The sequence below is a fragment of the Halictus rubicundus genome, chromosome 3 (genome assembly GCF_050948215.1).
Source record: "Halictus rubicundus isolate RS-2024b chromosome 3, iyHalRubi1_principal, whole genome shotgun sequence".
Classification (NCBI taxonomy): domain Eukaryota; kingdom Metazoa; phylum Arthropoda; class Insecta; order Hymenoptera; family Halictidae; genus Halictus; species Halictus rubicundus.
The window spans coordinates 4,143,668-4,170,340 of record NC_135151.1 but is presented as its reverse complement, the minus strand read 5'-3'; the positions used below and the strand labels follow the sequence as shown (position 1 = coordinate 4,170,340).

General features: G+C 34.7%; 3 protein-coding genes across 7 annotated transcripts; all 3 read left to right on the top strand.

Annotated features, from left to right (window-relative positions):
* The first annotated feature begins 427 nt into the window (after positions 1 to 427).
* On the top strand, positions 428 to 3,613 carry Cdc37 (cell division cycle protein 37). The gene is made up of 5 exons (XM_076784914.1): positions 428 to 643; positions 1,033 to 1,166; positions 1,467 to 1,914; positions 1,997 to 2,302; positions 2,623 to 3,613. Exons 1-5 carry the CDS (start codon positions 611 to 613, stop codon positions 2,860 to 2,862), a joined length of 1,161 nt encoding a protein of 386 aa, XP_076641029.1. The 5' UTR covers positions 428 to 610; the 3' UTR covers positions 2,863 to 3,613.
* Positions 3,614 to 5,066: 1,453 nt separating this feature from the next.
* Chd1 (chromodomain-helicase-DNA-binding protein 1) lies at positions 5,067 to 20,999 on the top strand. 4 transcript variants are annotated; one of them, XM_076784909.1, is made up of 21 exons: positions 5,067 to 6,380; positions 9,106 to 9,218; positions 10,193 to 10,474; positions 11,534 to 11,722; positions 11,802 to 11,971; positions 12,295 to 12,931; positions 13,132 to 13,339; positions 13,421 to 13,698; positions 14,245 to 14,971; positions 15,167 to 15,412; positions 15,496 to 15,663; positions 15,742 to 15,865; positions 16,142 to 16,293; positions 16,369 to 16,727; positions 16,934 to 17,165; positions 17,404 to 17,523; positions 17,595 to 17,819; positions 17,901 to 18,227; positions 18,513 to 19,006; positions 19,434 to 19,547; positions 19,617 to 20,999. In XM_076784909.1, exons 1-21 carry the CDS (start codon positions 6,375 to 6,377, stop codon positions 19,822 to 19,824), a joined length of 5,379 nt encoding a protein of 1,792 aa, XP_076641024.1. In that variant the 5' UTR covers positions 5,067 to 6,374; the 3' UTR covers positions 19,825 to 20,999. The 4 variants fall into 4 exon arrangements, with proteins under 4 accessions (XP_076641024.1, XP_076641023.1, XP_076641022.1 ...); XM_076784908.1 differs by having other exon boundaries at positions 5,071 to 6,380; positions 18,516 to 19,006; positions 19,605 to 20,999; XM_076784907.1 differs by having other exon boundaries at positions 5,073 to 6,380; positions 19,605 to 20,999.
* Positions 21,000 to 22,551: 1,552 nt separating this feature from the next.
* LOC143352432 (saccharopine dehydrogenase-like oxidoreductase) lies at positions 22,552 to 26,346 on the top strand. Of its 2 annotated transcripts, none has more exons than XM_076784913.1 (8): positions 22,552 to 22,698; positions 23,333 to 23,515; positions 23,649 to 23,824; positions 24,107 to 24,423; positions 24,695 to 24,832; positions 24,903 to 24,993; positions 25,121 to 25,383; positions 25,473 to 26,346. In XM_076784913.1, exons 2-8 carry the CDS (start codon positions 23,344 to 23,346, stop codon positions 25,576 to 25,578), a joined length of 1,263 nt encoding a protein of 420 aa, XP_076641028.1. In that variant the 5' UTR covers positions 22,552 to 22,698; positions 23,333 to 23,343; the 3' UTR covers positions 25,579 to 26,346. The 2 variants fall into 2 exon arrangements, with proteins under 2 accessions (XP_076641028.1, XP_076641027.1); XM_076784912.1 differs by having other exon boundaries at positions 22,553 to 22,698; positions 24,692 to 24,832.
* Positions 26,347 to 26,673: the final 327 nt, after the last annotated feature.

Sequence of the window (26,673 nt, the reverse complement as noted above, 5' to 3'; positions counted from 1 at the left end):
AGGGGATCACTATTGGCCGAGGAATCATCTTAGAGTTAGAGCGAATAAACTTTGCTAGCCATCATCTGACGCGCACACGGTATATCTATCAAAACAATAAAAACATAATGGGAAGGCTAAATATAGATAATTAGTTTCAGAATTTGCGTACCGTTCTACAACATATGTATATTCAACTTTTAAATTTTAATTAAAAGATTCCCCCCTTCAATAATCTCAATCCAATTTTTTTAAAAATGTCCGATGAAAATTGTTATTTACTTTTGTGAATGCAATTGTATTATTTAATTATGTTATTTTGTTCTATTCAATGCAATTTTTCAATGTCTTTGAATTTTTCATGAAACCGCAGGTTTTCAAATTGACGAAGTTGAGAAACACTGGCACATCGAACGAGTATCGGAGTATCTCGTGCAAATAAGAGATACCTATGTATGTAGGAGTTCTGTGTTCATGTCAGTGCAGTTGACAATTGAACTTTGCCAAGTGCGGGCGTCGTGTTTCTACGTTCAAGGAAAGTGAGAAGACATTTTCTATTGCGGTTATACTTGGCGAATATCTAACTCGATAAGAACGCAATAGCGACGAATTATATTCTACCGGGAGAAGAATGGTGGACTACAGCAAGTGGAAAGATATCGAGGTAAGCACCTCCATTTTGGTCCAGTATACTTATGGAATATTCTAGAGTGGTGGTAGAACCTTCGTAAATACAGTTTATTTATTATTCTAAGCGAACTTAGCACGATCAAGTAAAGTGATACTAACGTTTCCATTTTTATTTGAACTGTTACCTTTCCCATGTATTGCATAATAAAATACATGTTTACAATTATTTTTAAAATATATCAAACCGTTAAATGCACACGAATGCTTAATTTTCATTATGGATAAACAATTTATTTGATTACTTCGATCTAATATTAATTAATTTTATTGAGATACTACAATATGTAAACTGGATCTGTTTACTATGATCAGAATGCTTTTTTCTTTGTAAATAATAAATGAATTCAAATTTCTTCTCGCTAGATCTCAGATGATGAAGATGACACTCATCCAAACATTGATACACCATCACTATTCAGATGGCGTCATCAAGCCAGAGTTGAGAGAATGGAAGAACGACGACGAGAACAAACAGAGCTTGAAAAGAAGAAGGCAGAGTATGTTTAATTCATTTCTTTTGTGAAGCACATTGATCTTGAATATATTGTTCTTATATAGGGTATTCAGCAATAGTTGAGAGAAAATTTAAGGACTGAATCTTCAGGATAATATAAAGTGAAAATCGGAGCTGGTTTGCATACAAAAACAAAACTGAAATTGCAATATTTTTAATCTCGATTTTTATTTTATATATTATCATGAAGAACCATCTGACCTGTTGTCGAACACTGTATATATTATCTAATACGATATCTAATATAAATCCATGTCACTCTATAATTCTCATCTATTCGTAGAACACAACAACTATTGAAAAATACAAAAGAGCAGCTTACAAGACTAGAAAGCGAAAAGAAGGATTTTGGAGACCTAGCGTGTACATTGAGGAAGGCTTTGCAAGATCTCGAGGAGGAGGAGAAGAAGATCAAAGAAAAGGAAGAAGAAATGCAGAAGAAGGAGAAGTTAACACCATGGAATGTAGATACTATTGGTCAGGATGGTTTCACCAAGACTGTGATTAACACAAGGCCAACTCGTAAAGATGATGACTCTGACTTGTCGGATGAAGAGAAGGAGAAGAAGCTCAAACAGTTTGTCAAAGAGAATGAAAAGAAATTGAAAACATTTGGTATGTTACGGAAGTACGACGACAGTAAGAAATTTTTGACTGAGAACCCACAATTGGTGTGTGAGAACACGGCAAACTATTTAGTGATTTGGTGTATTAATTTGGAAATGGAAGAAGTGAGGACATACTTAATTATTTGTATTAGAAATCTGAATTGCTATTAAGGCTCAATTGTACTAACAAGAATATTCTTTGCAGAAACACGACTTAATGGAACATGTCGCTCATCAATGCATATGCGTGCAGTATATCTTGGAATTGTCAAAGCAATTGGACGTCGATCCGAGAGCATGCGTAGGTTCCTTCTTCAGTCGCATTCAGATCGCTGAAGTCGAATATAAAAATTCCTTCGACGACGAACTTAGGGCATTCAAAGATAGGATACGTAAGAGAGCTGCAGAGAAAATAGCAGATGCTCTCAAAGAAGCTGAAGAGGAAGAAAAACAAGCACGTCTTGGTCCTGGGGGTCTGGATCCACTCGAAGTATTCGAAAGTCTTCCAGAGGTACAGCAGAATATAATATGTTAACAATCTAACGACGATTATTCCATAATTTTGGAAAGTTTATGATCGATGGCTAAGGACTTTTTAATGGATCCTTGAATAGCAATAGCAATTTCAATCGTGAACCAACAATTTGCGTAACGTAAATTAATCATTTCTTTTGGTATTACTATGTAAAACAAGCTTTTTAAGCTTCCTTTTGGTACAGTGCAATTACTGAAAATTATATTAAAAGGCTTCCGGTAGAGAGTGTTAATAATAAACAAGAATGCTTCCGTAATTTTGAACACATTTATTGCAATGATGATATATTCTTTCAGCCCCTACAAAAATGTTTCGAAACACAAGATATCGCTCTATTGCATGAAACATTAGCGACGATGCCTCCAGCAGATGCATGCCACCACATGAAGCGATGTATTCAAAGCGGGCTTTGGGTACCCGATGCAAAATCTAAAGAGAAAATGGAGAAAGACAGCGATATATCATTTGATGATTTACAAGGTGAAGCACAAGCAGAATCGCAAGGTGATACGCAAGCAACGCCCGACCCGGAATAATGTGAATCTGTAAATTCTGTGTTGATATTCTTAACTCATTTATGCAAGTATCCTTTAGATTCATGAATATGTTAAAATAAAATATTGTCAGTGGACAATGAGATATGAAATTCTTACCATGGTTGGCTTCTTCTTATTGTAAGGAATTTGTATTGCCGTGTTACGTTTTGAATTACTTTAAGACTGAATTATCGCATAATTCCGATTTATAATAGGATATGTGAATATAAAAAGAATCGTTGATTATACAGAATTATTATGTCGAAAAAATGTGATATGTTCTGCTCTAAATGTATTACGTTGATCATTTTTGTATATCCGTCTAATGTAACGTTTGCACATATTGGTATTGTATACATATACATCGTTGAATACGATAATTGCTAAGCCCATTTTGTTTCCCCGCGAAAAGCAACGAAGAACAGCATTCCCATCAATGATATTTTCGGTGAAGAATGATAGTGACAAATATGCGACATGATCTCTCAGTAACAAACTCATTTATATTACAAACTCTTACTGTAATTCAATTTTTGCAACATGCAACACTGATGACGGGTAGTACAATAATAATTAATGTAAAAACGATACAAGGTGTTCTCAGTATACGCCCATTTTTCTGTTATTAACGTTTAGTTTTGTATAATAAATAATCGTGTTTGCATTTTTTAAAAACATTTACTTCTGTACATAGAGCATCGTTTGTAACACCAAATGATAAAGAAATAATAAATATTCATTTGAACATTTACTTCCAGTTTTTACATAATTGGCTTAAAAACAAATTATGAACACATATATTTTTTTTAATGAGACTTTACGTGTACGTACATAGGAATGCTTTTCTTTGCAGCATTTCTCAACACGTGAAAATGAGATGAACATCTACTTCGTTCACTGGTGTACGTAATTCAGGTAAAACACGTGTGTGTGTGTATATAAATTCCCCTATGTACCCATTAGGCGAGCACTTAATCTCTTTTGCTGTTACTTTACATGTATATTGAAAACTGTATAAAAATCCAAATTAATATAAATAAAGGAGGTATATTCGATTTCTCTCGTCTTGTAAACAATGTACATGTTTGATAAGAATAGATAAATGAAATATGAAATTCTTTTCGTATTATTGGGTTTGCAGCATTTTATTTTTAGCATTCTTCTAAATAAATGTGAATTACTTAAAGCATTATTTCCTTCCACACAATGTGTAATAATTAGACTGTGGATATTTATGCAAAATAAAAATTGTCTGCATTAATTGTAAAACATAAGAGCTATATAGACATTTATTTCTTTTTCCAATAATTTTAATGAGCTAATCTTAATGACCAAATGCTGAGTTATTCAAGACTTTTGGATATTACATTGGTGACCACCCAATGATATTGGACCAAATGAATTGACTCAACACATGTGGCTTGAATACTGATTTATTTGAAAAGTGCAACTTGAGGGTTGCATCTTACTATTCTGATTGACTGTCTGATTGTTTCTACTTCTGACTCTCTATTTGCGTCTGTCTAAACTGAATGTCTACTAGTTTCTCTCTGTACTCAACTATTTGAGTACTTCTTTGACTCTATTGACTGTCTACTCGCTTCTGACTGCACTAACTCGACTAACTCTATTTAACTCTAATTAATAAGCGGTGTCGAGCGAACAATTCAAAAAAAGAAGAAGAGGGGATAGCGGTTTCCTTATTTCGGACAAATACCGTTGCTTCATACGGGAACTAGACTGTGTTTAGGGTAGGGTTTACCAGGCCGCTTGTTACCGAATTTTAATGGTAACTACCTGACCCTTCGGCCAGGTAACGATGGAACTTTATGATACGGTTTCTGTGACCTGAGAGGCTAAAGTAAACTAATGCGTCATAAAACCTTCTAAATACTCTTGTTGCTACGTGCCGCATGTTGGCTGCGGGCCGACTTGCTATTGACATGACAATAGCTCGATGCTAGAAAGAAACTGCTCAAAGACTCACAACAAATGGCCTTTCAGAAAGACTTACTCATGGAGTTTTCATAGTTTTGTTTCCTCAAATCCGCAGTCTGGTAATGATGCTAGATTATAACAAGAACGACTTCATATTGTGAGTTTACTTTACAGTAAAGTAAAAAAGTTACAAATCAAACATTGCATTCTAAACCGTTGTAGTAGAGAATTCGAATTCGTATTACCCGCGTCACATCGAACGGGACATGGAAATGCGATATTGCGAGACATCGATTGTTCACCGGAAGTTGTAAATAATCGTATCTCGAACTTGCGATCCTTTCTTCCTTTTCCGGTACGACGTGCCACGGGCGTTTGGGTAATATTTTTCGTCTTTCATTCTCGTCATAATACGTTAGTTTCGTCGCCTGCGAATACACAAGCTGGCTTTCATTGGACAGGGTAAAACGATCTATTTTATTAGAAATCATTTTTTTTGTATTCGATAGACTCACTACCACAAATTATTCGATTCGATTGATTTTACCTTTAATCTGTACCCAATCTGATGGAAAACGTCAACTTTTCGACATTTATCATAGCTTCAGAAAAATGCTTTTCCACTCTGCATGCTGACATCATTTAACGTTCATACAGTCATCCATCACACACTATCAGCTTGCTTCATACAAATGACGCAATTAAATAGTTCTGATATAGCAAGATCAAGTCTCTGAGCTCAAATATATATTGCGCATTTATGGTATCCATAAGCATTTCAACCAACCGAGTTTGAAGATACTTTATCGATTTTAATCGAACGGAACAAGTCTCGCGAGATTACTGTTAAAGAAAACTCGTATTGATTAATCTCGGTTGTAGAAATCGACGCATATTTCAATTTGGTATAGTCAGCAACTGTTAATATCGAGAAAACGCGGGTTGTTAAGCACGGTTATATGATCTGCTCGATCACCGTAATTGCGTATATACAGAACAATCGAAAAACCGTCGCCAAGCATTCTGGGTAAAATATTCATGAGTAATCAAAATGGCTGTCTTACAACGATTTCCGTTTCGCGTCTACGTTTGAACGTGATTCGTGAAACAGTAATTTTTCAAATGCATCGTCCGCGGGTTCGGGAACGATAATTATGTCGAGTCTAGTGAAACGTGTAGTTTTATAATATTTTCCAAAAACAGGTGTCGTAAAATGTTCGTTTTTATCGCATTTATAAGACGTTCGTAATAAAGGAGTTTTAGGTGGCGCGAGGGGAAAGGGAAGTACGTCTGCGCATGCGCACGCGCGCGTTGCATGATGGGACGACAGTCAGGAGGACGGTCGGGGAGGGCGAAAGAACGAGTCGAGTTCACAAAATGGCGGCCAAGCTCAGGCCTGTGACCATATAGTACGTGAAAATTCGATAGTTTTGCACGATGTCGCGACTCTATACATCAATAGTCGCTTAACATTGCGAATACGTGTGCACGCGGTAGTTTAATTGTTAAATTAACGTGATCTTGTGCGTGGTGCGTGTAATATCGAGATATCGGTGCGACGCGCAGACGGGACGATGCAGGTGAGTGGTCGGGTTCGAAAATTGTTTAATTCTTGCCATTTCTCGGGATATTTTACCAACAATTGTTAGTTTTTATTGTAAACCTGAGCGTAATTGTTACTGTCAATGAAGAATTTATGCGATTCTACCGCGGTGTTGTTTGGAGTAGGGAAAAATCACATTGTCACATGCGTTTCACTGTGGTACGACCAGGAAAATCCTTGTAAAAACGTAAAAAATCATTGCAATTTGATTTAAATGATATCTGCGTGTAGGGCGGGGCCCTATTGACCTTATGAGCTCAGGGACTTGCCTCTGCTAAATCACAATTTTTCATAACATTACATAGTTCCCAGTCTCTTAATAACCTATATGTTTGTTTACATTCATTCAATCTGACATTTATCACAGAAAATATCTTTGTTCCACCCTAATTTTTGTTAAAAATCATTCCTCGCATTCTCCTTCACCTTAGGCCCATGGTTAATAAAAAATTTGAAATGGACCCATTTTTGCAAATTAAGCTCAAAGATTGTGATGCACATTCTCTCCACTGTGATTGAGATTGTGTAGCAGAATCTCCTGTGAAAGATGGAGGAATTGAATGTTCTTCAGTTGGAAATTATTAGACATATACAAACATTTTTCTCATTATAGAATCCACAGATTTCTGTAACATTTGAACAATTTTTTTCTCTTGTGGATGAAGTTTTATTCTTCATTTTCTTCCTACAGAATTCAGAAAACTTGGGATTTCCATATTTGGTGCACCATCCCAGTCATTTTTTGTGTTTGTGATTAACAGAAAGATGAGATATTTATCACTTTCATGGAATTTCTCAACGAAATCTATGAATGCCGGTTGAAAAATTAAAGCATAAAATGATTTATATCGATCAGCAGAAACATTTGCAACAAAGATTCTGTTACAGTATTTGTTTTGACAACAAAATAACATGGAAAATTCATTGATGTTTCTCTTAGAAATATCTTTGGAAGTTACGTAATCTTCAGTTTCTTCTAATGCTACTGTATTTTTATCATTCTCTGATGGTAACAAAAGTACATGGAAATAAACAATGGTACTTCAAAAATGTTAAGCAGCCAATTGATTATACCAAAAATTGTTCTAAAAATAACGTACATAAAAGTTTTGATTTTCAAATTATAATACTTAGTGGATATATTGTTTAACTTATGTCATCTGTTGAATTATAGAAAATTTGATTACTGTGAACATAATGTACATGAAAGTACACCATCCTTACAGACGAAAGAAGTTATTATTCATTGATATGAACATCATTAATGATGTATATAACATAGTTTTCTAAATATTAAAAGTATTTATGCCATAACTGTAATTCTGCACAGAAACTGGGTGCATTGAAACACAAAATAGTTGCAATGCTCATGCAGTTTTAAATATGCAAAAGTCTTCTGTTTTGTGAAGCATGTGTAATATTACTTTCGCACAGTTCTATTTACTATGTGCAACATATCTTGTTTTACACAGTATTGTGCTTCATAAAACAGAATCATGTTGCGCTTCGTGCAGCCTGAAGCATTATTACTTATCCATCAAAATCTATTGATAACGGATGTTTATATTTGAGAATACACAAGGGATCGTTTTGATGTCAAACATGTCTCCATAGTGTTGGGCACAAAATTATTGTGTGTGAGATTTTAACAGGAATCGATGTCTCATACAGTTATTAAAACATTAATGTAATTTAAGTTCAGCCAAGTGTTGCCTTAAAATGTACTTGCTGAAATGTTCAATAAAGTTATCACTTACTTAAATGCTGAATTATACATTTCTTTTAAGATACCCACTATACCTTAGTTATTTACAGAGAAGAACTTTATGCGTCTTAAGCTAATCAACTATAAGATCCTCCACAGAATTTGTTGCGCTTTAGGCTAGTCAATTAACTTCTACAGAATTTGTAGTGCTTTATAGTATTGGGTAAACATGCAAAGCGTATGGAAGGTTTCGATAGCAATGAAACAAAAATTTCAAAGCGTATTCAATGGTACACTTACCCTTCCATTATTCATAATTATTAAATTGCGGATCTTTATGTAAAATAAAGCTTGTCCAAGTCAATTTTGTGAAACAGAAGTTAAATGAAACAACATTTCCACTTTTAATAATTCAAATAAGTCGAGAATAATATAACAACATCATTCAACTCTTCTGATGACGTTACAGTTTTCTATTTGACCATTCTTGTCATAAGTGCATAAAATCTGCAGTCTAATAATTATGCTTGTGTCTGATTTATGCTACCATTGGCATTCAAATATACTGTATGTACCACTGCCTAATAGAATTTCAAACTTCCAGTAAAAAGTACTGTATGTGCTGTGCATTGAACAGCTTTGAAATTAAGTGTTTCAGGATTACAAAATGGTGGACAAGAAACATAAAATGGTGGAAAGATCTGTATTTGTAGATGGCACTAGTACTTCATGTATAAGCTACTCTTTTAATATTAAGAGTACACTTGTAAGTTGTGTAACATGTTAATAATGCAAACAAAATTTAGTAGAACACTCTTGTTCTGAATAGGGCATTTAATAATGTAACATGGTTCTATTTATACTGGATGATACAAATAGTGATGCTTGAAAGTATTTGTATACAAAGTTTAGTGGACAAAGAGCTATTCCAAACAACACAGCGATACAATTGCTTCTAGAATTTATGCGATGTTAGTCTGGTCTGATTGTATTACAGAAAACGTTAGAATCTGAATCTGGTAAGGAATCTGGATCTGATTCTGAAAATGAGAGTAAGAGCGATAGCTCTTCCTCTGGGAGCAATACAGGATCTGGTTCGGGATCGGAAAGGTGGGTATTGAATTTATCCTAGTGTATCCCTTTGACTTCAGAAAGTCTGATACATGCAGAAGTTTCTGAACGTGTACTTTTATGCAGAGTATTCACTTTTAACTTTTATAATATATGAATTTTTAATATTTATAATTTAAAAGAATAATTGTATTCCTTCACAAACTTGTTTTCATGTTTCTTTTTGTTCGTAGGCCATTATGTAATTTCTGCTGGTACAGCAGAGCCAATAATAGCAATTGATATTAAATCATTAGTCATTAATGTATCCGACTTTCTGATGTATAAGGGCTTTTTTCAAAGATTGGTATCACTTGACTTTGTGTATTGCTATAGCTTTATATAGCATTAACATGGCTTTGACAATCATGCTAATTTAATGTATCCCTCGAAATTTTTGTAAGCATAATCTTCAGATTTCTGTTATTCATGCAATAGTACCCGTTTCCTTGTATTCTAAAACAATTTAAGCACTAGGTAAGCTAGTTTTCTGCTTCTACTCATTTTACCAGTAAACAAAGTTGTGTCGATAAATGATGGATAGTGTTATGTCTGCTTAGGTCATACAGAAACACGATACAATAATATTCTGACATACCACTTGGAAGGTACTTTAAACAGAATACGAGTAGTTAGTATTTTAAGAGGACAGATTACGTAACATGTAATTGCACTTTACTATTCAATATGCCAATAAATGGAGATAGACTCAGATCATAAATATTTTATATGATAATCAGTCATTGCGTACATTTTAATAAATTCTTGAAATTAAAAAGAAAAGGGAACGTAAACATTAGAAGTATCCAAGTAACTTTAAATCTTTAATGATCTATTTCTGATTTGTCATTAGTCATATGCTTGAAAGAACTTTGATATTTATTAATATTTCATTATTGAAATTATCTGAAAATCTACTTTACACTGTATTAAGAAGATTAGTGAAGTAAACCATTACCTGGCTGCTAACGCAGTGACTCTAGCTCCTCGAGTGGTTCCGGGTCTGGATCAGGCTCTGATTCCGAGAAATCAGAGAAGTCGGATGCACCTGCACAAAGCGATAGCTTCCAGAGCAAAAGTTCGAATCACAGCACAGAAACAAAAGTTAGGCTTAAAAATGAGTCTAGTCGTGAATGGGATGAGAATCCTGATATATATGGCATCAGGAGATCTGGGCGTTCTAGAAAAGAGCCTGAAAGGCTTGCAACACAACGAGAAAGCGATAGCGATAGTCGCAAGAAATTTAAGAAGAAAAGGTAAGTACCTACCAGAAACTCAATCAAATAATTAAAAAAAAATTATCCATAATTCTATAAAACATTTCTGTAGACTTGAATTAGATCTTTTACAAACACAGACATTGAGTCTTTGAATCTCTTTGCATCTTCAATAATGATCTTCCAACAATTATCAATTACATCAAGGAATAATGTGATAGGTTTAAATTGTACAATCTTTATAAAGTTATATTCATGATACTCCAAAATATTAAAAGTTATATATTTCAAATTGTGATAATAAAGATATTTTCAATAATTTTAATTTTCTTAGGTAACAAAGAAATAAAATCATTGTGTATTCATTATCAATGCTCAATTTCTGCATTTTAGATTGTACATTATTTATAACATTTGTTTAGTAAGTTTGTATCTTCTTCCTTCAGTAGCAATAATAATTTTTCTAAGCTTCTATGTTCTTGCTTGTGTGTACGTGTGGGTGTGTACATAGCACTCTATGTTTAATATGATCTGCATTAATGTTTATTAATGTGCTTTCATACCACATTTTAGTTTAGTTATAGTATGAACTTTTCTATTTTTCATATTAAATTTTGTTGGCCTAGAATTTTGAGAAGCTTTAATCAACATCAAATTGTATTTACTGCCATTACATTTGATCAATTAATATTTCAAATACGTTTTATTCCACTATTTACTACATACTTTGATTTATATTATCAATCATATTAGATGTATTTACCAATTTGACTAAGAGAAAGCATGCAGAATATCTAAATATAAAATAGAAACTTTACAATTGTTTTAGTTTTATTATTGTACAAAAAGGAAGTCGTATTTTCTGTTGTTTTACTAAAATTTTTGTAATTTATTTCTGTGATTTTTTTTTATGGATTAATAATATTTTACAAAAGTGTTTGTTATGCATGCGACTTCTGTAAGTTACATAATAATTTGTATTTGGAATGAGCTAAAGGACGAAACTGTTTTTAGTATCCCACCTACAATATTATCTTAAATGAAACCAATTGAAAGCTTTCTCCAATTTTTAAAAATCCTTTTTAATTCTTCTTACAGTTCTCACAATTCGTGGAATTCAGAAAGTTCAGATTCTGAATCTGACGATCTTGAGAGTAGGAGACCACCACCTAGTAAATCGTTGAATAGACGTGCCGCTCAAAAGGCAAAAGAAAAATCCAGAGTGCGGAAGAAGAGAATTTCAGAGTCATCTGAAAATTCTTCCTTTGACAGTGACGATAACAGAAGGTACTTAAATCTGTCTCTATATAGTCTGTATAAAAAAACTGTGAAAATAAAAAAATAGATACTAATCGATACATTTCAGACAAGTTACAAGAAGAACTGGTACTGCAGTCAGTTACAAAGAGGAGAGCGAAGAGAGAACTGATAGCGAAGACTTGGTGGAAGTCGAGGAAGATAATACTGTAACCGCAGAGCCTGATAATGCAGAAACCATTGAGCGAATTTTGGCGCAGAGGCTTGGTAAAAAAGGAGGTTGGTTGTTCACAAAATTGTATAGATATTAGGTTGTTGCATATGAAATGTCCGATTTTTAACAATCATGTTAAACAAATATAACCTGCCCTTCAATAAACTTATGGATAAAAGTAAACATCATGAACTATTTGATTCCTACGTCTTGCAATTAGTGCAAACAATTTTTATTTTGTATGAAGATCCACGGTCTAATAATGAATAAATTTTTTTATCGAAACGGTTTGTAACATTTGTATTCTAAAATCCGACATTTCATATGCAACAACTTAATACAATCTATAAACATATTTTCTTCACGTTATTTTGTATCTTTTTTTCAGTTACAGGGAATGTTACAACAATATACGCTGTCGAAGAGAATGGAGACCCGAATCCGGAAGACTTGTCGAACGAAGAAACGGAAAAGCAGTATCTGATCAAATGGAAGGGCTGGTCTCACATACACAACACATGGGAGTCCGAGGAGTCGTTAAAAGCACAAAAAGTCAAGGGATTAAAAAAATTAGATAATTTTATTAAGCGTGAACGGGAAATCAAAAATTGGAGAGACTACGCTGGACCCGAAGATATAGATTATTTTGAGTGTCAATTAGAACTACAGCAAGACCTCCTGAAAAGTTATAATAACGTTGAGAGGATTATTGCTGAATATAACAAACCAGACTCAGAACACCCAGATTACTATTGTAAATGGGAGAGCTTGCCATACGCTGAGGCGACATGGGAGGATGGAGCACTGATTATCAAGAAGTGGCCGGAAAAAATTAAAGAATTTCGCGATAGAGAAGACTCGAAGAGGACACCGAGCAAACATTGCAAAGTTTTAAAATCGAGGCCCAAATTTCATCAATTGAAGGGTCAGCCAGAATATATGGGTATAGGACGAGAATTAATACTTAGAGACTATCAGATGGATGGACTGAATTGGATGATCCATTCTTGGTGTAAAGAAAATAGGTATGCCACTCTTAACACACTGTTGATCCTAGCATAACTTCTGTTCATTTAATTTAATCGCTAAAAACCGAGTAATTAAATGACAATTTTAATACTCGCCGTGAAACTAGACCCAAGCTCCGCCGTTGGAGGATTAAATCCCAGCCAAAGTTTGTATGCATCATATATTGTAAGTTAATATAAATTTCGTTTTTTTACAGTGTTATTTTAGCAGATGAAATGGGTCTTGGCAAAACGATCCAAACAATATGCTTCCTTTATTACTTGTTCCATACACAACAACTTCACGGGCCATTTTTATTAGTAGTTCCTCTTTCTACGATGACTTCCTGGCAAAGAGAAATGTCGCAGTGGGCACCGGACCTGAATTTCGTCACGTATTTGGGTGACGTTACTTCCCGTAATGTTGTAAGTGTTGTTTTCCATCAACTTCTCTCTTCCATTGAATGTCTGCATCTCTTATGAGCATTTTTTAAAATATAATTTCAGATTAGAGAATACGAATGGTGTTATAGTTCAAAGAGATTAAAATTCAATGCCATACTTACCACGTACGAAATAGTACTTAAGGACAAAGCATTTTTGGGTGCCTTAAATTGGGCCGTGCTCTTGGTGGACGAAGCACATCGATTAAAGAATGACGATTCCCTCTTGTACAAAGCACTTGCCGAATTTCACACAAATCATCGACTTTTAATCACTGGCACTCCGTTGCAGAACAGCTTGAAAGAATTGTGGGCTTTGCTGCACTTCATAATGCCCACTAAGTTAGTTTATTTCTATTGAAGTATCACTAGACTGCGGATTTTATGCATTTATGGCAAAAATGACTGCGTGCAATATAAAACTGTGCAGACATTATAAGATTTCAAGAATGCTGTTACATTATTTTCGACTTATTAATCCAACGCACTCGAAGCTGTTTTAACTCCAAAACCAAGACATTTCTTCTGACCTAGAATATTTCCACTGTATATGATTTACTTCCCTTTATACGTATACATGAATATACATATGTACTTCCTTTTATCACTATCACTCGACTTTGTAACACTTGAATTTTTAGCAATATCTTAAATACAAACATAGTAGTGTAAAAATTGTTTTAAATAATAACAAAGCCATATTTAGTGACGTCGTGGAGTCGCCACTCGAGAGTGCAAAGGATTAAAATTGTTAACAGAAGAAATATGTAGTAATTTAGCCTGTGAATCTCACAACCAACGCGGAAAATTTTGATTTTGCATAAAGATCCGCAGTTTAATCATCGTGAACGTATCAAACACTCTACATTGACCAATTTTCCCTTGTAGATTCAATTCTTGGGAAGAGTTTGAAAAAGAGCACGACAACGCCGCTCAAAAAGGATACTCCAAGCTGCACAAACAGTTAGAACCGTTTATATTACGTCGTGTCAAAAAAGATGTAGAAAAATCGTTGCCCGCGAAAGTTGAGCAAATCCTGCGCGTGGAGATGACGTCTTTACAAAAGCAGTACTACAAATGGATATTGACAAAGAATTACAACGCACTGCGGAAAGGCGTCAAAGGGTCTACCATGACGTTCTTGAATATCGTTATCGAGTTGAAGAAGTGCTGCAATCACGCGTTCCTCACGAAACCCACCGAGTATGAGAGAAAGGAGAGTAATGAGGATTATTTGCAGCAGATAATTCGCGGCTCTGGCAAATTAGTTCTTCTCGATAAATTGCTGGTTAGATTGAGGGAGACAGGCCACAGAGTGTTGATATTCAGCCAGATGGTCCGGATGTTGGATATTCTTGGAGAGTATTTGCAGAAAAGACATTTTCCATTCCAAAGATTAGACGGAAGTATAAAAGGGGAATTGCGGAAACAGGCATTGGATCATTTCAACGCGGAAGGATCGCAAGATTTTTGTTTTTTATTGTCTACCAGAGCTGGTGGTCTAGGTATCAATCTGGCTACCGCTGATACCGTTATCATATTCGATTCTGATTGGAATCCGCAGAATGATTTGCAAGCGCAGGCTAGAGCACATCGTATTGGTCAAAAGAATCAGGTATCTAAATATTTTGGTTATTGTACGGAATATATTAGGTCGATGCAAAAGTTCGTGCCAAATTCCTTGTATTTTAATACGAAAATCGATCAACGAAGAACATAATATGAAATACAACAAGGAGTCGGACACGAACTTTTGCACTGGTCTAATATTTGATCGACAGCATTACTAAATTATTACAAAATTGTGTAGGTAAATATTTATCGATTAGTAACGAAAAATTCGGTAGAAGAGGAAATAGTAGAGAGAGCAAAGCAGAAGATGGTCCTCGATCACCTCGTGATTCAAAGGATGGACACGACTGGTCGTACAGTATTAGACAAAAAGAACGCAGGGACCAATAACAATCCATTTAACAAAGAAGATCTAAACGCTATTTTGAAATTTGGTGCCGAAGATCTGTTCAAAGACGAGGAAGACGGGGACGAAGAGCCAACTGTAATATTTCTAAATAATTTGAACAATTGCAAGATTCGTGCAAAAGTACAAAAATAAATTAATTGCCATTTTTGTGTAATTAGTGCGATATTGACGAGATCCTACGAAGAGCTGAGACGAGAGACGAAGGGCCCGCAACGGTAGGGGATGAACTGTTGTCTGCGTTTAAAGTAGCTAGTTTCGCTGCATTTGAGGAAGAGTCTGAACCTGTTAGTCAACCTAATGACAATGATGACGAGAGTAAAGATTGGGTAAGATTAATTTACATCATATCGTAAAAATGGTACGTTTCGATACAAGATCACTATGTATTGCTTGCTTTTCTTCAGGCGGAAATTATCCCAGAAAATTTCAGAAAGAAAGTCGAAGAAGAAGAGAAGTCCAAAGAGATGGAGGATCTGTACTTGCCACCGAGGAGTCGGAAGACTTTACAGCAAATTAATCAAAGTGAAGGTATGTTTTATTTTTATATGTATATATTTTTAACGTTGCTTCAACAGCAGAGGTCATTAGCAACGTGGTACAATTTTAAACTAATCGATGATAGGTACCTGTATGTGAATTTCTTACAGAAGTAAAATCATATTTTTTGATACAGATTTATCATCTTTAGAAATTGAAGAAGATTACATAGATGTTCGTCAAAGTTAAGCAGTGTTGTTAGGTCGTTAGATAATTTTATGTCTCAGTTTCTGATCAGACGTAATTGAAATCATGTTCACTTTCTAGGAAGGGCAAGGAAAAGGAAGAAGGCTGACGACAGTGAGGACGGCGAGGATTCCGGAAGCGAAGCCGAAGGCAGTGACGATGACCGTCCTAAAAAAAGAGGTAGACCAAGGGTTACACCCCGGGAGAATATAAAGAGCTTCACTGACGCGGAAGTATGTATATTTTTAATTCCACTGTAATTCCTCGTTCGTGTGCACCAGAACAAGAACAATTACTTTGTTGTGCAGATACGAAGATTTGTGAAGAGTTACAAGAAGTTCCCTGCGCCATTGAAACGTCTAGACGACATAGCTGCGGATGCAGAATTGCAAGAGAAGCCGATGTCGGAATTGCGTTTCTTAGGGGATCAATTGAGAAGCAGATGCGAGGCTTGCCTGTCTGAATTTGAAAGCACTGCCAAAGAAAATAAAGGGGAGGAAGAGGGTAAAGGACCTGGTCGCAAGAGAGGCCGAGGACCTACGTTTAAGATTGGTGGAGTTATGGTTAATGCGAAATCCTTCTCGGCTGCGGTGAAGGAACTTGAGCCTTTGGACCAGGCTTTGCCAACAGATTCTGAGCAACGGTCTAATTGGCACATAGACACTAAGTAAGTGTATCTTCTAAATTTTCTTTTTAATTAACACTCTGAATGCCCGAGTAACAGCCTCAAAAATTGTATAAAATCAAAGTAATTTATTTTTTTAGAAGGTTAATATTAATATTGAGACAAATATTTCTGTCTCCCAGTTCTGAGAGACGTGGTACTCGAACCGTTAAAGAAACGTTTTGTAAATAATTCTTTTATGATTCCAGATTAAAGCCTGCAAACTTCGATTCCGAATGGAACTCTGAAGATGATTCTAGACTCCTGAGAGGTATTTATCAACATGGCATGGGCTCATGGGAAGCGATAAAGATGGACAGTAGCTTGAAACTTGGTGATAAGATTCTACCAAATAGCAAGCTGCATTTAAAGAAAATTAACGCGCGAGCTGAATACCTTTTGAAGGTGCTCAAGAAACAAATTGATACCAAACTAGGAGTGGTAAGGAAATATCTTATTTTTTAACGATCTGTGCACACTCATACCTTTTTATTGTCCTGGCAGGGTTATATCCTTATACCTCAATTAGAATACCAGTACAAGGTAATTACCCTATCCTTAATTTCCCTTTCTCCTACGTCACAATTTTCTCGAATCTTGCAATACATTAAACAGAATTTTACGGTATATACTACGGTATATAAATTCGGTATATACATATATTTTGAAATCATTCTAGACCAAAACGAGAAAACCAAGAAAGCCAAAGGAAATAAAATCTGCAATTACGAAGGAAATTGTAGAAGAAAATGATAGTTCAGGTGACGAGAGTAGTAAGGCAAAGTCGAAAGCAGAGAAGGTAAGTTTAATATTTACCTGTTATATAATTCATGAACACTGGTTGAAATTTAAATATTTATGCAACTTAAGCCGCCTGTGAAGAAAGAGGAAGAAGTTGTAAAGAAAGAAATTAAGGAAGAAGTCGAAGATGTCCCGGATGAGAAGAAGAAGGATAAAAAGACTAAAAAGGAGAAAAAAGAGAACAAAAAGGCTAAGAAAACTAAACAAGCTACCGGACCGATGCATTTTACCGCTAACAATGAGCCAAGAGCTCTCGATGTTCTCGGAGACCTCCAACCATCTATATTTAATGAGGTCGTTATTGATTTTATTAGCATGTGTTTTGTGTAGATTAAATATGAAGCATCATAAACGTTCTGCTAATCTTTTCTACAGTGCAAAGAAAAGATGAGGCCAGTGAAGAAAGCGCTCAAGGCTTTGGATAGGCCTGATCAATCTTTGAGCGAGGCTGAGCAGGTTGCTCACACGAGACAGTGTCTTGTTCAAATTGGAAATCAAATTAACACCTGTTTAGAAGAATATAGAGATCCAGAGCAAATCAAAGGGTGGAGGAGCAATTTATGGTACTTCGTGTCGAAGTTCACAGAGTTCGACGCGAAAAAGCTTTACAAATTATACAAACACGCAACAAAGAAGGGCGGCGATAGCAACACAAGCGCCACGTCCAGTCCAGAGAAGAAGGAAGAGCCTAGCAACGCCAAGGTATCATGAGTTAATCTATCTTTTCAATTTGAGTACTATCGTTAGTAGATTCCGGATTTTATGCATTTATGAAAAAAATGAGTAGGTACAATTCAAAGTAGACAAATTAGAAGAATTTAGGAATATCTGTATACCATTTTCAACTGTCGAAAATTATTAAAGAAAGAAAGAAATTACTATCTGACTTCTACTTGTTGCGATTGATGAAAAAGATTTTTATTTAGCATAAAGATCCGCGGTCTGACTATCATTGAAGAAACGATTACAAATACTCATGTTTTCCAGAAGCACACCGATAAGACGTACGACAAACATATCGACAAGCTACAAATAGATACTAACAAAGAAAGTAGGTTACAAAAGCGTAGAGTTGAAGATATGGAGGAAACCTCTAATAGTAGCACGCCAAGTAAGAAACACTTCTCAGCCTTATCTGCTGTAAGCAGTATCAGCAATACATCTACGGTTACTATCGGTGCTATCACTATCACTCCTATTACATCGACTCCAAATTCTACGTCAAGTACCACTAACAGTACGGATACACCGCGACACAAAGAGAAAGAGTCAAAACACAACAAAGATGTTAAAAGAGACAGGGAACGCGACAGAGATAGAGACAGAGCGCACGGCGACAGGAGTATGGATAGAATGAGCGGAGGAAAAGATGAGAGGATCAGGAGAGACAGCGGTGGTTACAGTATAAGCGGCCACTATAGTGGCAGCAGAGATGATGATCATTGGCTGCCGCGTGATGGAAGAGACATGAGGGACGGAAGGTAGAGGACATGAAATGACCGAATGTCTGGAAGAAAGGCGTATGTTACAAATACGTTTGTTCCGCTCAACAAAAAATTACGAAACAATTCACGAACATTCTACTTAATTGAACGCGCGACCGTGAATTTTTTCCAAATTTTTGACTGGAAAATCTTTTGACCAGAATCAAAGATTGTGGAATTCGAACCTGATATACAAATTATTTTTGTAAAGCTCTTAGTACTCAACAATGGCACTAGAGGTCTTATATTATATTCAGAATATTACATTAGCTTTCATTGCTACATGGAGCAACGAATTGTTTTTTCGTATTCTTGTTTTACAAAATATAACATACGCCCTTTTACTAGACACCCATTCAAATATTGGCAAACATATCATGCTAAGAATAGTAATGTAATAATAATAATAACAACCTTTTTACAGATTTGGGGATCACAAACGCGATCGCTTCGACTCGTACGGACGAATGTCCAGCGGATATCATCGTGATAGAGACAGGGATCGTGATAGGAGTATGCACATGAACGATAAGAGGAGGTAAGTTGATTGTAACGAACTTTTTAAGGAGTTAAATTTCATGAAATTGGTGTTCAGCGATTATTACAGATATCCGTCGGGACCGCCAAGCTATGGTTACGGACCAGGAGGATATGGTGGTGGAGGTGGTGGTGGTTATCCTCCATCAGATATTCCTCCGAGTCACTTCAGAGGTCGAGGATATCCTGGGGACGGTTATCCGAGCGATTGGCGACCAAACAAAGATTACAGACGAGACTATGATAGAAGACCTCCTCCGCCCAACGCCAACTCCTAGTGCTCTTTCCTTGTCACGGTACTCGAATGCGTTGTCGAACGGTTGTAATCATCGACGGAGCCTTATGTTGTTCTACCTGACTGAGCACTGTACATTATTGCTCGCTTAAATGTGGCTATACGCTGAATTCTTCACACAGTTTTAATTCTGTGATTTAGTACCACTCGTGACTTGTACCTATGTATAAAACGTCTATTCCAAAATGCTTACTTAAAATACGCAAAAAGAAAGAGAACGAGAGAGAAAGAGAAAGAAAATTAGGAATCTACCGTGAATCCTTTCCAGATTTTTTGATAGAAAGGTTGTGCAAGATATGGATAAGATGAGATAATGTCGGCGACAGAGCCGGTACATATATTCTTAGTGTACAATTAATACTTCTTTTTTATATATATCTTGCAAAAACACAGTGATAACGAATCCTTAAGTTTGTATTCGCTAACAGTTTTGTGACGCGCGAGTAATTACATACTATTTATGTACTCGAAGCCGTTTTATTACAGTGCAATTATAGCAAGATTCGTTCGACAACGAACGATACAAATCAAATTTGTGTTTCTTTTTTTGTTTGTTTTTTTTTTTTTTTTTTGTAAATGTATATTACTTCGTACATATTTGGAATTCATGATTTTTTTGAACTTGTACGCCTTCCGAAATCTCGTGTAACATATTTTGCATTTTTTTTCAATATCAATCATGTATGTTCGATAGATGTTTAGCCTGTATACAGTTAATCATTAATTCAGACTACATAGTAATACGTTTCCCAAACATACGTCTTCTGACTTTTACGATTGATTTTGTAGTTCGATGATTTATTTAGTACTGATCGATATCTTGTTGCACTGCAATAGGTATTTAAGCCATCAGCGTTTAACTTAATACAGTAATGTCTGTAAAATTGTACAAATTAGTCGACATTATATAAATTTTCTAACAACTGAAAAAAACCACCGAGATCTTGCATCATAAAATGGACAAAAAAAAACAACTATGTAGTATAAACTTGGCGTCTTTCCGTGACAGTATATACGGTGTACATGATCCTGTATTGTCTCGTTGGGCGCATGTATTTATTGTAAAATTAGAAACAAAACGACAAAATATGATACTTGACGAACATATATGATCAAACAATGTCGAAAGGAGAGAAAACACACACATAAAAGAAAATATACTAACTTACTTCTCTTTTATAGAATTTATACTTTCGTGATTGAAAAGTAGATAAGAATTCTATTTTTGCGTTGATTCTTTTAAAGTACCATAGTTTTGTATCCTATTCTGAAACGATGTGAGATATTGTAAATATTAGCATAAGGCGATAGTTATATTCGATGTATATTTAACTATGGAGTTACTGAGATAGTATTCTGCTTTCGTGTAGAATGAATAAATGAAAAAACGGTTAGCCTCCTCAGTTTCTGCTCCTGTTAAGAATGATTGAATATAACTATGATAACGTTACTAGAGAACGGGGAAATGAGTTTTTAATTATTCAACGATCAATATCTCCGAAAGAGTATTAAAAAAAATATTTCTCACTTAAGTCTTAAATTATGGTAAGGCTTTGTAAACTGCATAAGTTTTTTGCGAGAACATTTGTATTTTGTCGTTTGTCAATTATGACGCTACAAAATGATAATTGATTGCGCTATATATTTCCGTAAACATCAGAAATACACATGCGAATTTTATATCCGTAAAGAAGAGAGAAAAAAATGAAAGTGATGATTTTTTTGTATGTATGCATTAATTTCTTTGAACCTACGATCACGCGACTGTCAAAATAACAAATAGCATCATTTATTTTCTATTGCCCAAATTTCTCTTTGAAACGACGCTTTTGCTAAGCGGGATAACAAACGACAAATAGAAATTATTTTGTAGATTATTTTATTCGTGCGAAGCGAGTTGAGTAACGGTGAAGAAAAACAGATTCTACAATTTTTAGCGTGCATTTCTGTAAATAGTAGTGCATAATATGCAATGGTGTTTGGCCAGGACTAACTGGAAAAATTGTACGGATTACGTTTAAAAGATATTTTGTGTCTCTTGTGCATACATGAAATGGAAAAAGCATTAATACATTGAAAAATCACATCACCATAGAAATCTGCTAGCTTAGATTTTTAATTGCAAAGTGATATTCTAAACAGTGAGCTATTTATAATTTATTACTAGCCGAATACAAACCGTGAATAATGAGGCAAAGTATGTTGTAAATATAATATAAGAGAACGAAATAAATGATGTAGTAAAATAATTTAATACCGTATAATTAAAATGGATCATATTTTATTACTTGCGAAGATACATTTCATTAATCGCTTGCCAAGAAGTTCTGGAAACATAATAAACCTTGTTAATCGTCAATCAAATTGTTCATTAGACTTGCTATTTAAGAACATCAACACATGCATGTAAGCCAAACAATTTTACACGTTTACTTTCGAATTATGCATTTATTCAATTCGATTGCGATGAAACATTTGTTACAAATTTTGACGTTCAAACTTCTGAGCAAATACTGTTGTTATTTATAAAATTATATATAGTTAATCATTTTTTTTTACGAAGGTGCATTTATAATGTAAAAAACATGTATGAAAGATTTATTATTTTTAATATTTGAAATTGTGTTGCATTGATTAGTTTGCTTTTTATTTCGAAGCAAGATGAGTTGAGGTCGAATTATAGTGAAAAAAATCTCTCCTTCCCTAGTCCTGTTGCATGACAAAGTACGCACTTTATTACTATGGATACCTGAACTGTTAAAAGAGACGCAGTTGAGAGAGGAAGATTTTCTAAATTCAGCGGTGATCGTGTCGGCGAAGTTCTATTTCTTCTTTCCTAAGTAAGGTGCTGTTTTCGGTGAGTAAATCGTGAAAATCCTTTAGTTAGTCACTTTGAACTGTCAAAATTACGCTGACAAGTATAATTGCACTGAAATTATACAATCTCCCGGCAGAATGAGTTGACACATTGTGTGCAAATGGCGAAACATGAATCGCAATTGTTATGATTAGAACAATTAAATGTTCATCGTAGGAAATTTGTTTCAGGATATTATTTATTACTTGGTTAGTTGGATATGTGTATTTATATAATGAATTATTTATTCATTTACAAATTCTAAATTGTTAAAAATAACAATGTATCAGAGCTCTCTAAATTTCTATTATAATTCATATAACTATATATATAAAATATTCATCGAAAAACTCTGACGCCGGAAAAATGAAAAATAAAACATTCGTAAAATCACAAACATCACAGTAATAATTATGTACATATGCAGTCCCCTTCTTATAAACTAAGTTTTTTACCTGAGGTATTGCGTAACATTATCGTATTTTAAATGACATTGCAAATTTCTGTTCATTTAAAATATATATTAGTTGCTTATCGTAGCTTTACAATTTGCAGAAACTGTTTGTACATTTCTCACGATTAAGCAAAATAATGTGAAATTATGAAAGTATATTATGTTATGGATATTTCGTAGATATTTCTATCATGGCGAATGATAGACTGGATATTGTAATATTTGGTGCTACTGGATTTACGGGAAGCCAAGCTGTAAAGGTAGCAGCACAATTGTCTAAGGAAAAGCAGTTTAAGTTTGGCGTTGCTGGACGTCGCAAGGAAGCTCTGGAAGGAGTTGTTAAAGAGTTTGCTTCTGATATTGGTAAAATTATTTCCGATATAATGTTTACACAATTCGAATATTACTGACATTACTATTACAACTTGTCATTCGAAATTATATAATATGTAATTTCATATTGCAACAATTTGCTAATTGCATTCAAATATTCCAGAGAATGTACCAATAATAATTGCTGATCTGAAAGATGAAGTGTCTCTGAAGAAAATGACAGAGCAAGCCAAAGTAGTTGTTAATTGCTGTGGCCCATATAGATACTACGGAGAGCCAGTTGTTAAAGCGTGTGTCAGCACTCGTACGCACCATGTTGATGTCAGTGGTGAACCGGAGGTCTGAATGAAAAAATTGTCTTTACGAAACACTGCTAATGACGAGTATACTCGTTGTGCAGAAAAATAATTTGCTTTTACTTAATCTAATCTTTTACAACTACGTGACTTAGTCTGCTATTGTTGAGTATACTGATCATTGCTTAACCCTTTGCATTCCGGAATTTTTTAAACACATGTTAAATGTCGAGTCACACTCGACAAAGGAGTGCAAAGGGTTAACAATAATTAAGCACATAGGTGGACGCTTATAGGGTTAATAGTACTTTTATTTATGTTAAAGTACATGGAGACCATTCAATTGAAATATGACAAAGAGGCCAAAGAAGCTGGTATCTTTATTGTAAGTGCTTGTGGATTCGACAGTATACCATGCGATCTTGGTGTAGTCTTTACTCAAAACAAGTTTGATGGCGAAGTCAACACCATCGAAACGTATCTAAAATGTTGGACAACCGCAAAAATAGATTCCGCCTTCCTGCATTATGCTACTTACGAATCGGCCGTATATGGCGTCGCTAATTATAATAAGTTGCGTGAATTGCGCACAAAATTGTTCCCAGAAAGGTTGCCCGCGCTCCAGCCAAAATTGAAGAAAAGGTTGGAAAAATTCGCATTTGATATAAGTAGACTGCTATGAAAATTTCCTGCATTTGTTATGAGATACACGATCCACTTAAGAACATTTTTCTTTCTTTAATAATTTTACTAGGTTGAAAGCAATATATTGATGCTATTCAGTCCTTTTAATATGTACACTGTGTCAAATTGCAGCTACAGTGTCATAAATGCATGAAATCCGCAGTCTAGCTACAAACATATGGTACATGTAGTCTTTGTTTATTAACGTTAATGATATTCGTTCCAGAAGTTTCTTTCATAAGTCTTTGTATGGCTGGGCAACATTATTCTTAGGATCCGATCGTTCTGTAGCGTTGCGCACTCAACGATTTTTATACGAGAAATATAACCAGAGGCCTATACAGCTTCAGACATATGTCACGTTCAAGTCAGTACATCTTATTTTTATTTAATGTCGAATGAGAATCTGATATTAATTGACATTAATATCTTGACAGGTCTTTCTTCTCTATGCTCTTGACGATATTTTTCGGCGCTGTTTTTGTAACACTGGCTATGTTTGAATGTGGTCGGAATTTATTGCTGAAGGTATAACATGTTTTTTTTTGTAATACAAGGTGGTCGATTTTAACAAAAGTTAATTATAAGATTGTGGACCATCCAGTGCATTATTTCACACAGACAACTTGTAAATATATTTTGTTATTTCATTCAGTATCCTTCATTCTTCACCGGTGGATACGTGAGCCATGAAGGTCCATCGAAAAATGTGCGGGAAAATACCCACTTCAGCATTAAATTTGAAGCAAAAGGCTGGACCGAAAAATTGGCTGATCCTACCGGCAAGCATGAGAAACCACCAAATAAATTAATAATCACTGAAGTTTCTGGTGTTGATCCTGGATATGGTGCTACAAGCACTATGCTATTGCTCTCTGCCGTAATGATCCTTAAAGAATCTGATAAATTCCCGGAAAAGTATGTCTAAACTTTCCTCTCGACTACTATTTTTAATTTGTTTTCGATCGCAGTGTTAATTATCAACAATTCCGTTTTGATTATTGCAGTGGCGGTGTTCTGTCTCCTGGTGCTGCATTCGGTAAAACCTCTCTGATCGAAGAACTGAACAAAAAAGATATTAAGTTCAAAGTAATTTCGCAGATCGATTGGTAGCTGCGAGAACCAACTGGAAGTTTGCATTCTGCTGGTTAACTAACTGCATTTCAATTTAATACTAATATTTTTCAATTTTGTAAGTAGCACTGACTCTGTAGATATATATTTTATATTTTGTATAACAATGTTTTTTACCTTGTCGAGCACATTCGAAAGGCAGTTTTACAAAGGTCTCCATATTTTTTTAAATTCATAAAGACTGAATTACAGATACAATGGATTCCGATTAATTGGGACACATTGGGACCGGATAATCTGTCTTAATTAAACGGTTGTAAAACGAATTACTGTCTCAATAAAGCGACTTACTGTTTCGATAGTATTATATTCTAGTTTTTGTTTTCGTTCTTCAGAATTTGTCCCAAATAAGTGGACCTTCCTATTAATCAGTGTACCATTTAACCGGAATCCATTGTAGTATTAATAATTTCTTTTTGATCGGAATACGACAAAGCATTTTAATGTATTAAAATATAATAACTGTAGCTACTATTTCATCTGTTGTGATATTATCGTGTTTTATGTTCAAAACACAACGACTACTGCTATAACCAATACAAATATTCAAAGAAATTGCATACAAATAAGCTACGTCGAGTGTGTTTATAACTAGGTACTGGGCTTTGCAATGGTCGAATGTATTATATGTAATATATATTTAAGTTGGAATTGACTAAGTATAGTTCGATTATACATTAGCCACGATTAAAATGTAATGTTTGATTATGATGAATTTACGATTCATATTTAGACAAGTAACAAGCATACTAATCACTTTCTAATCATTACATTTTAGTCATCGTCGTTAATTTTGTAATCGAATTACATTTTGCCCATCTTCGACATAAATAACTAATATATATTGTTTTTATATTTGCTAAGAATTAATTGCACAAATGCTTATGTTGCAATAATTAAAAACTGTTCTCGAACAATAACATCGTTTTCGTTCTTTTTTTTTTTTTAGTACGCGTCGTACATTTTACAAAGTTTATAACTTGTTAATCGTTACGGTTGTGTGGCATTTAAAGGAGAAATATATAATACGGGCGTATGTTAATCATTTCTTTTGTACTTCGAATAAAAAGTGTT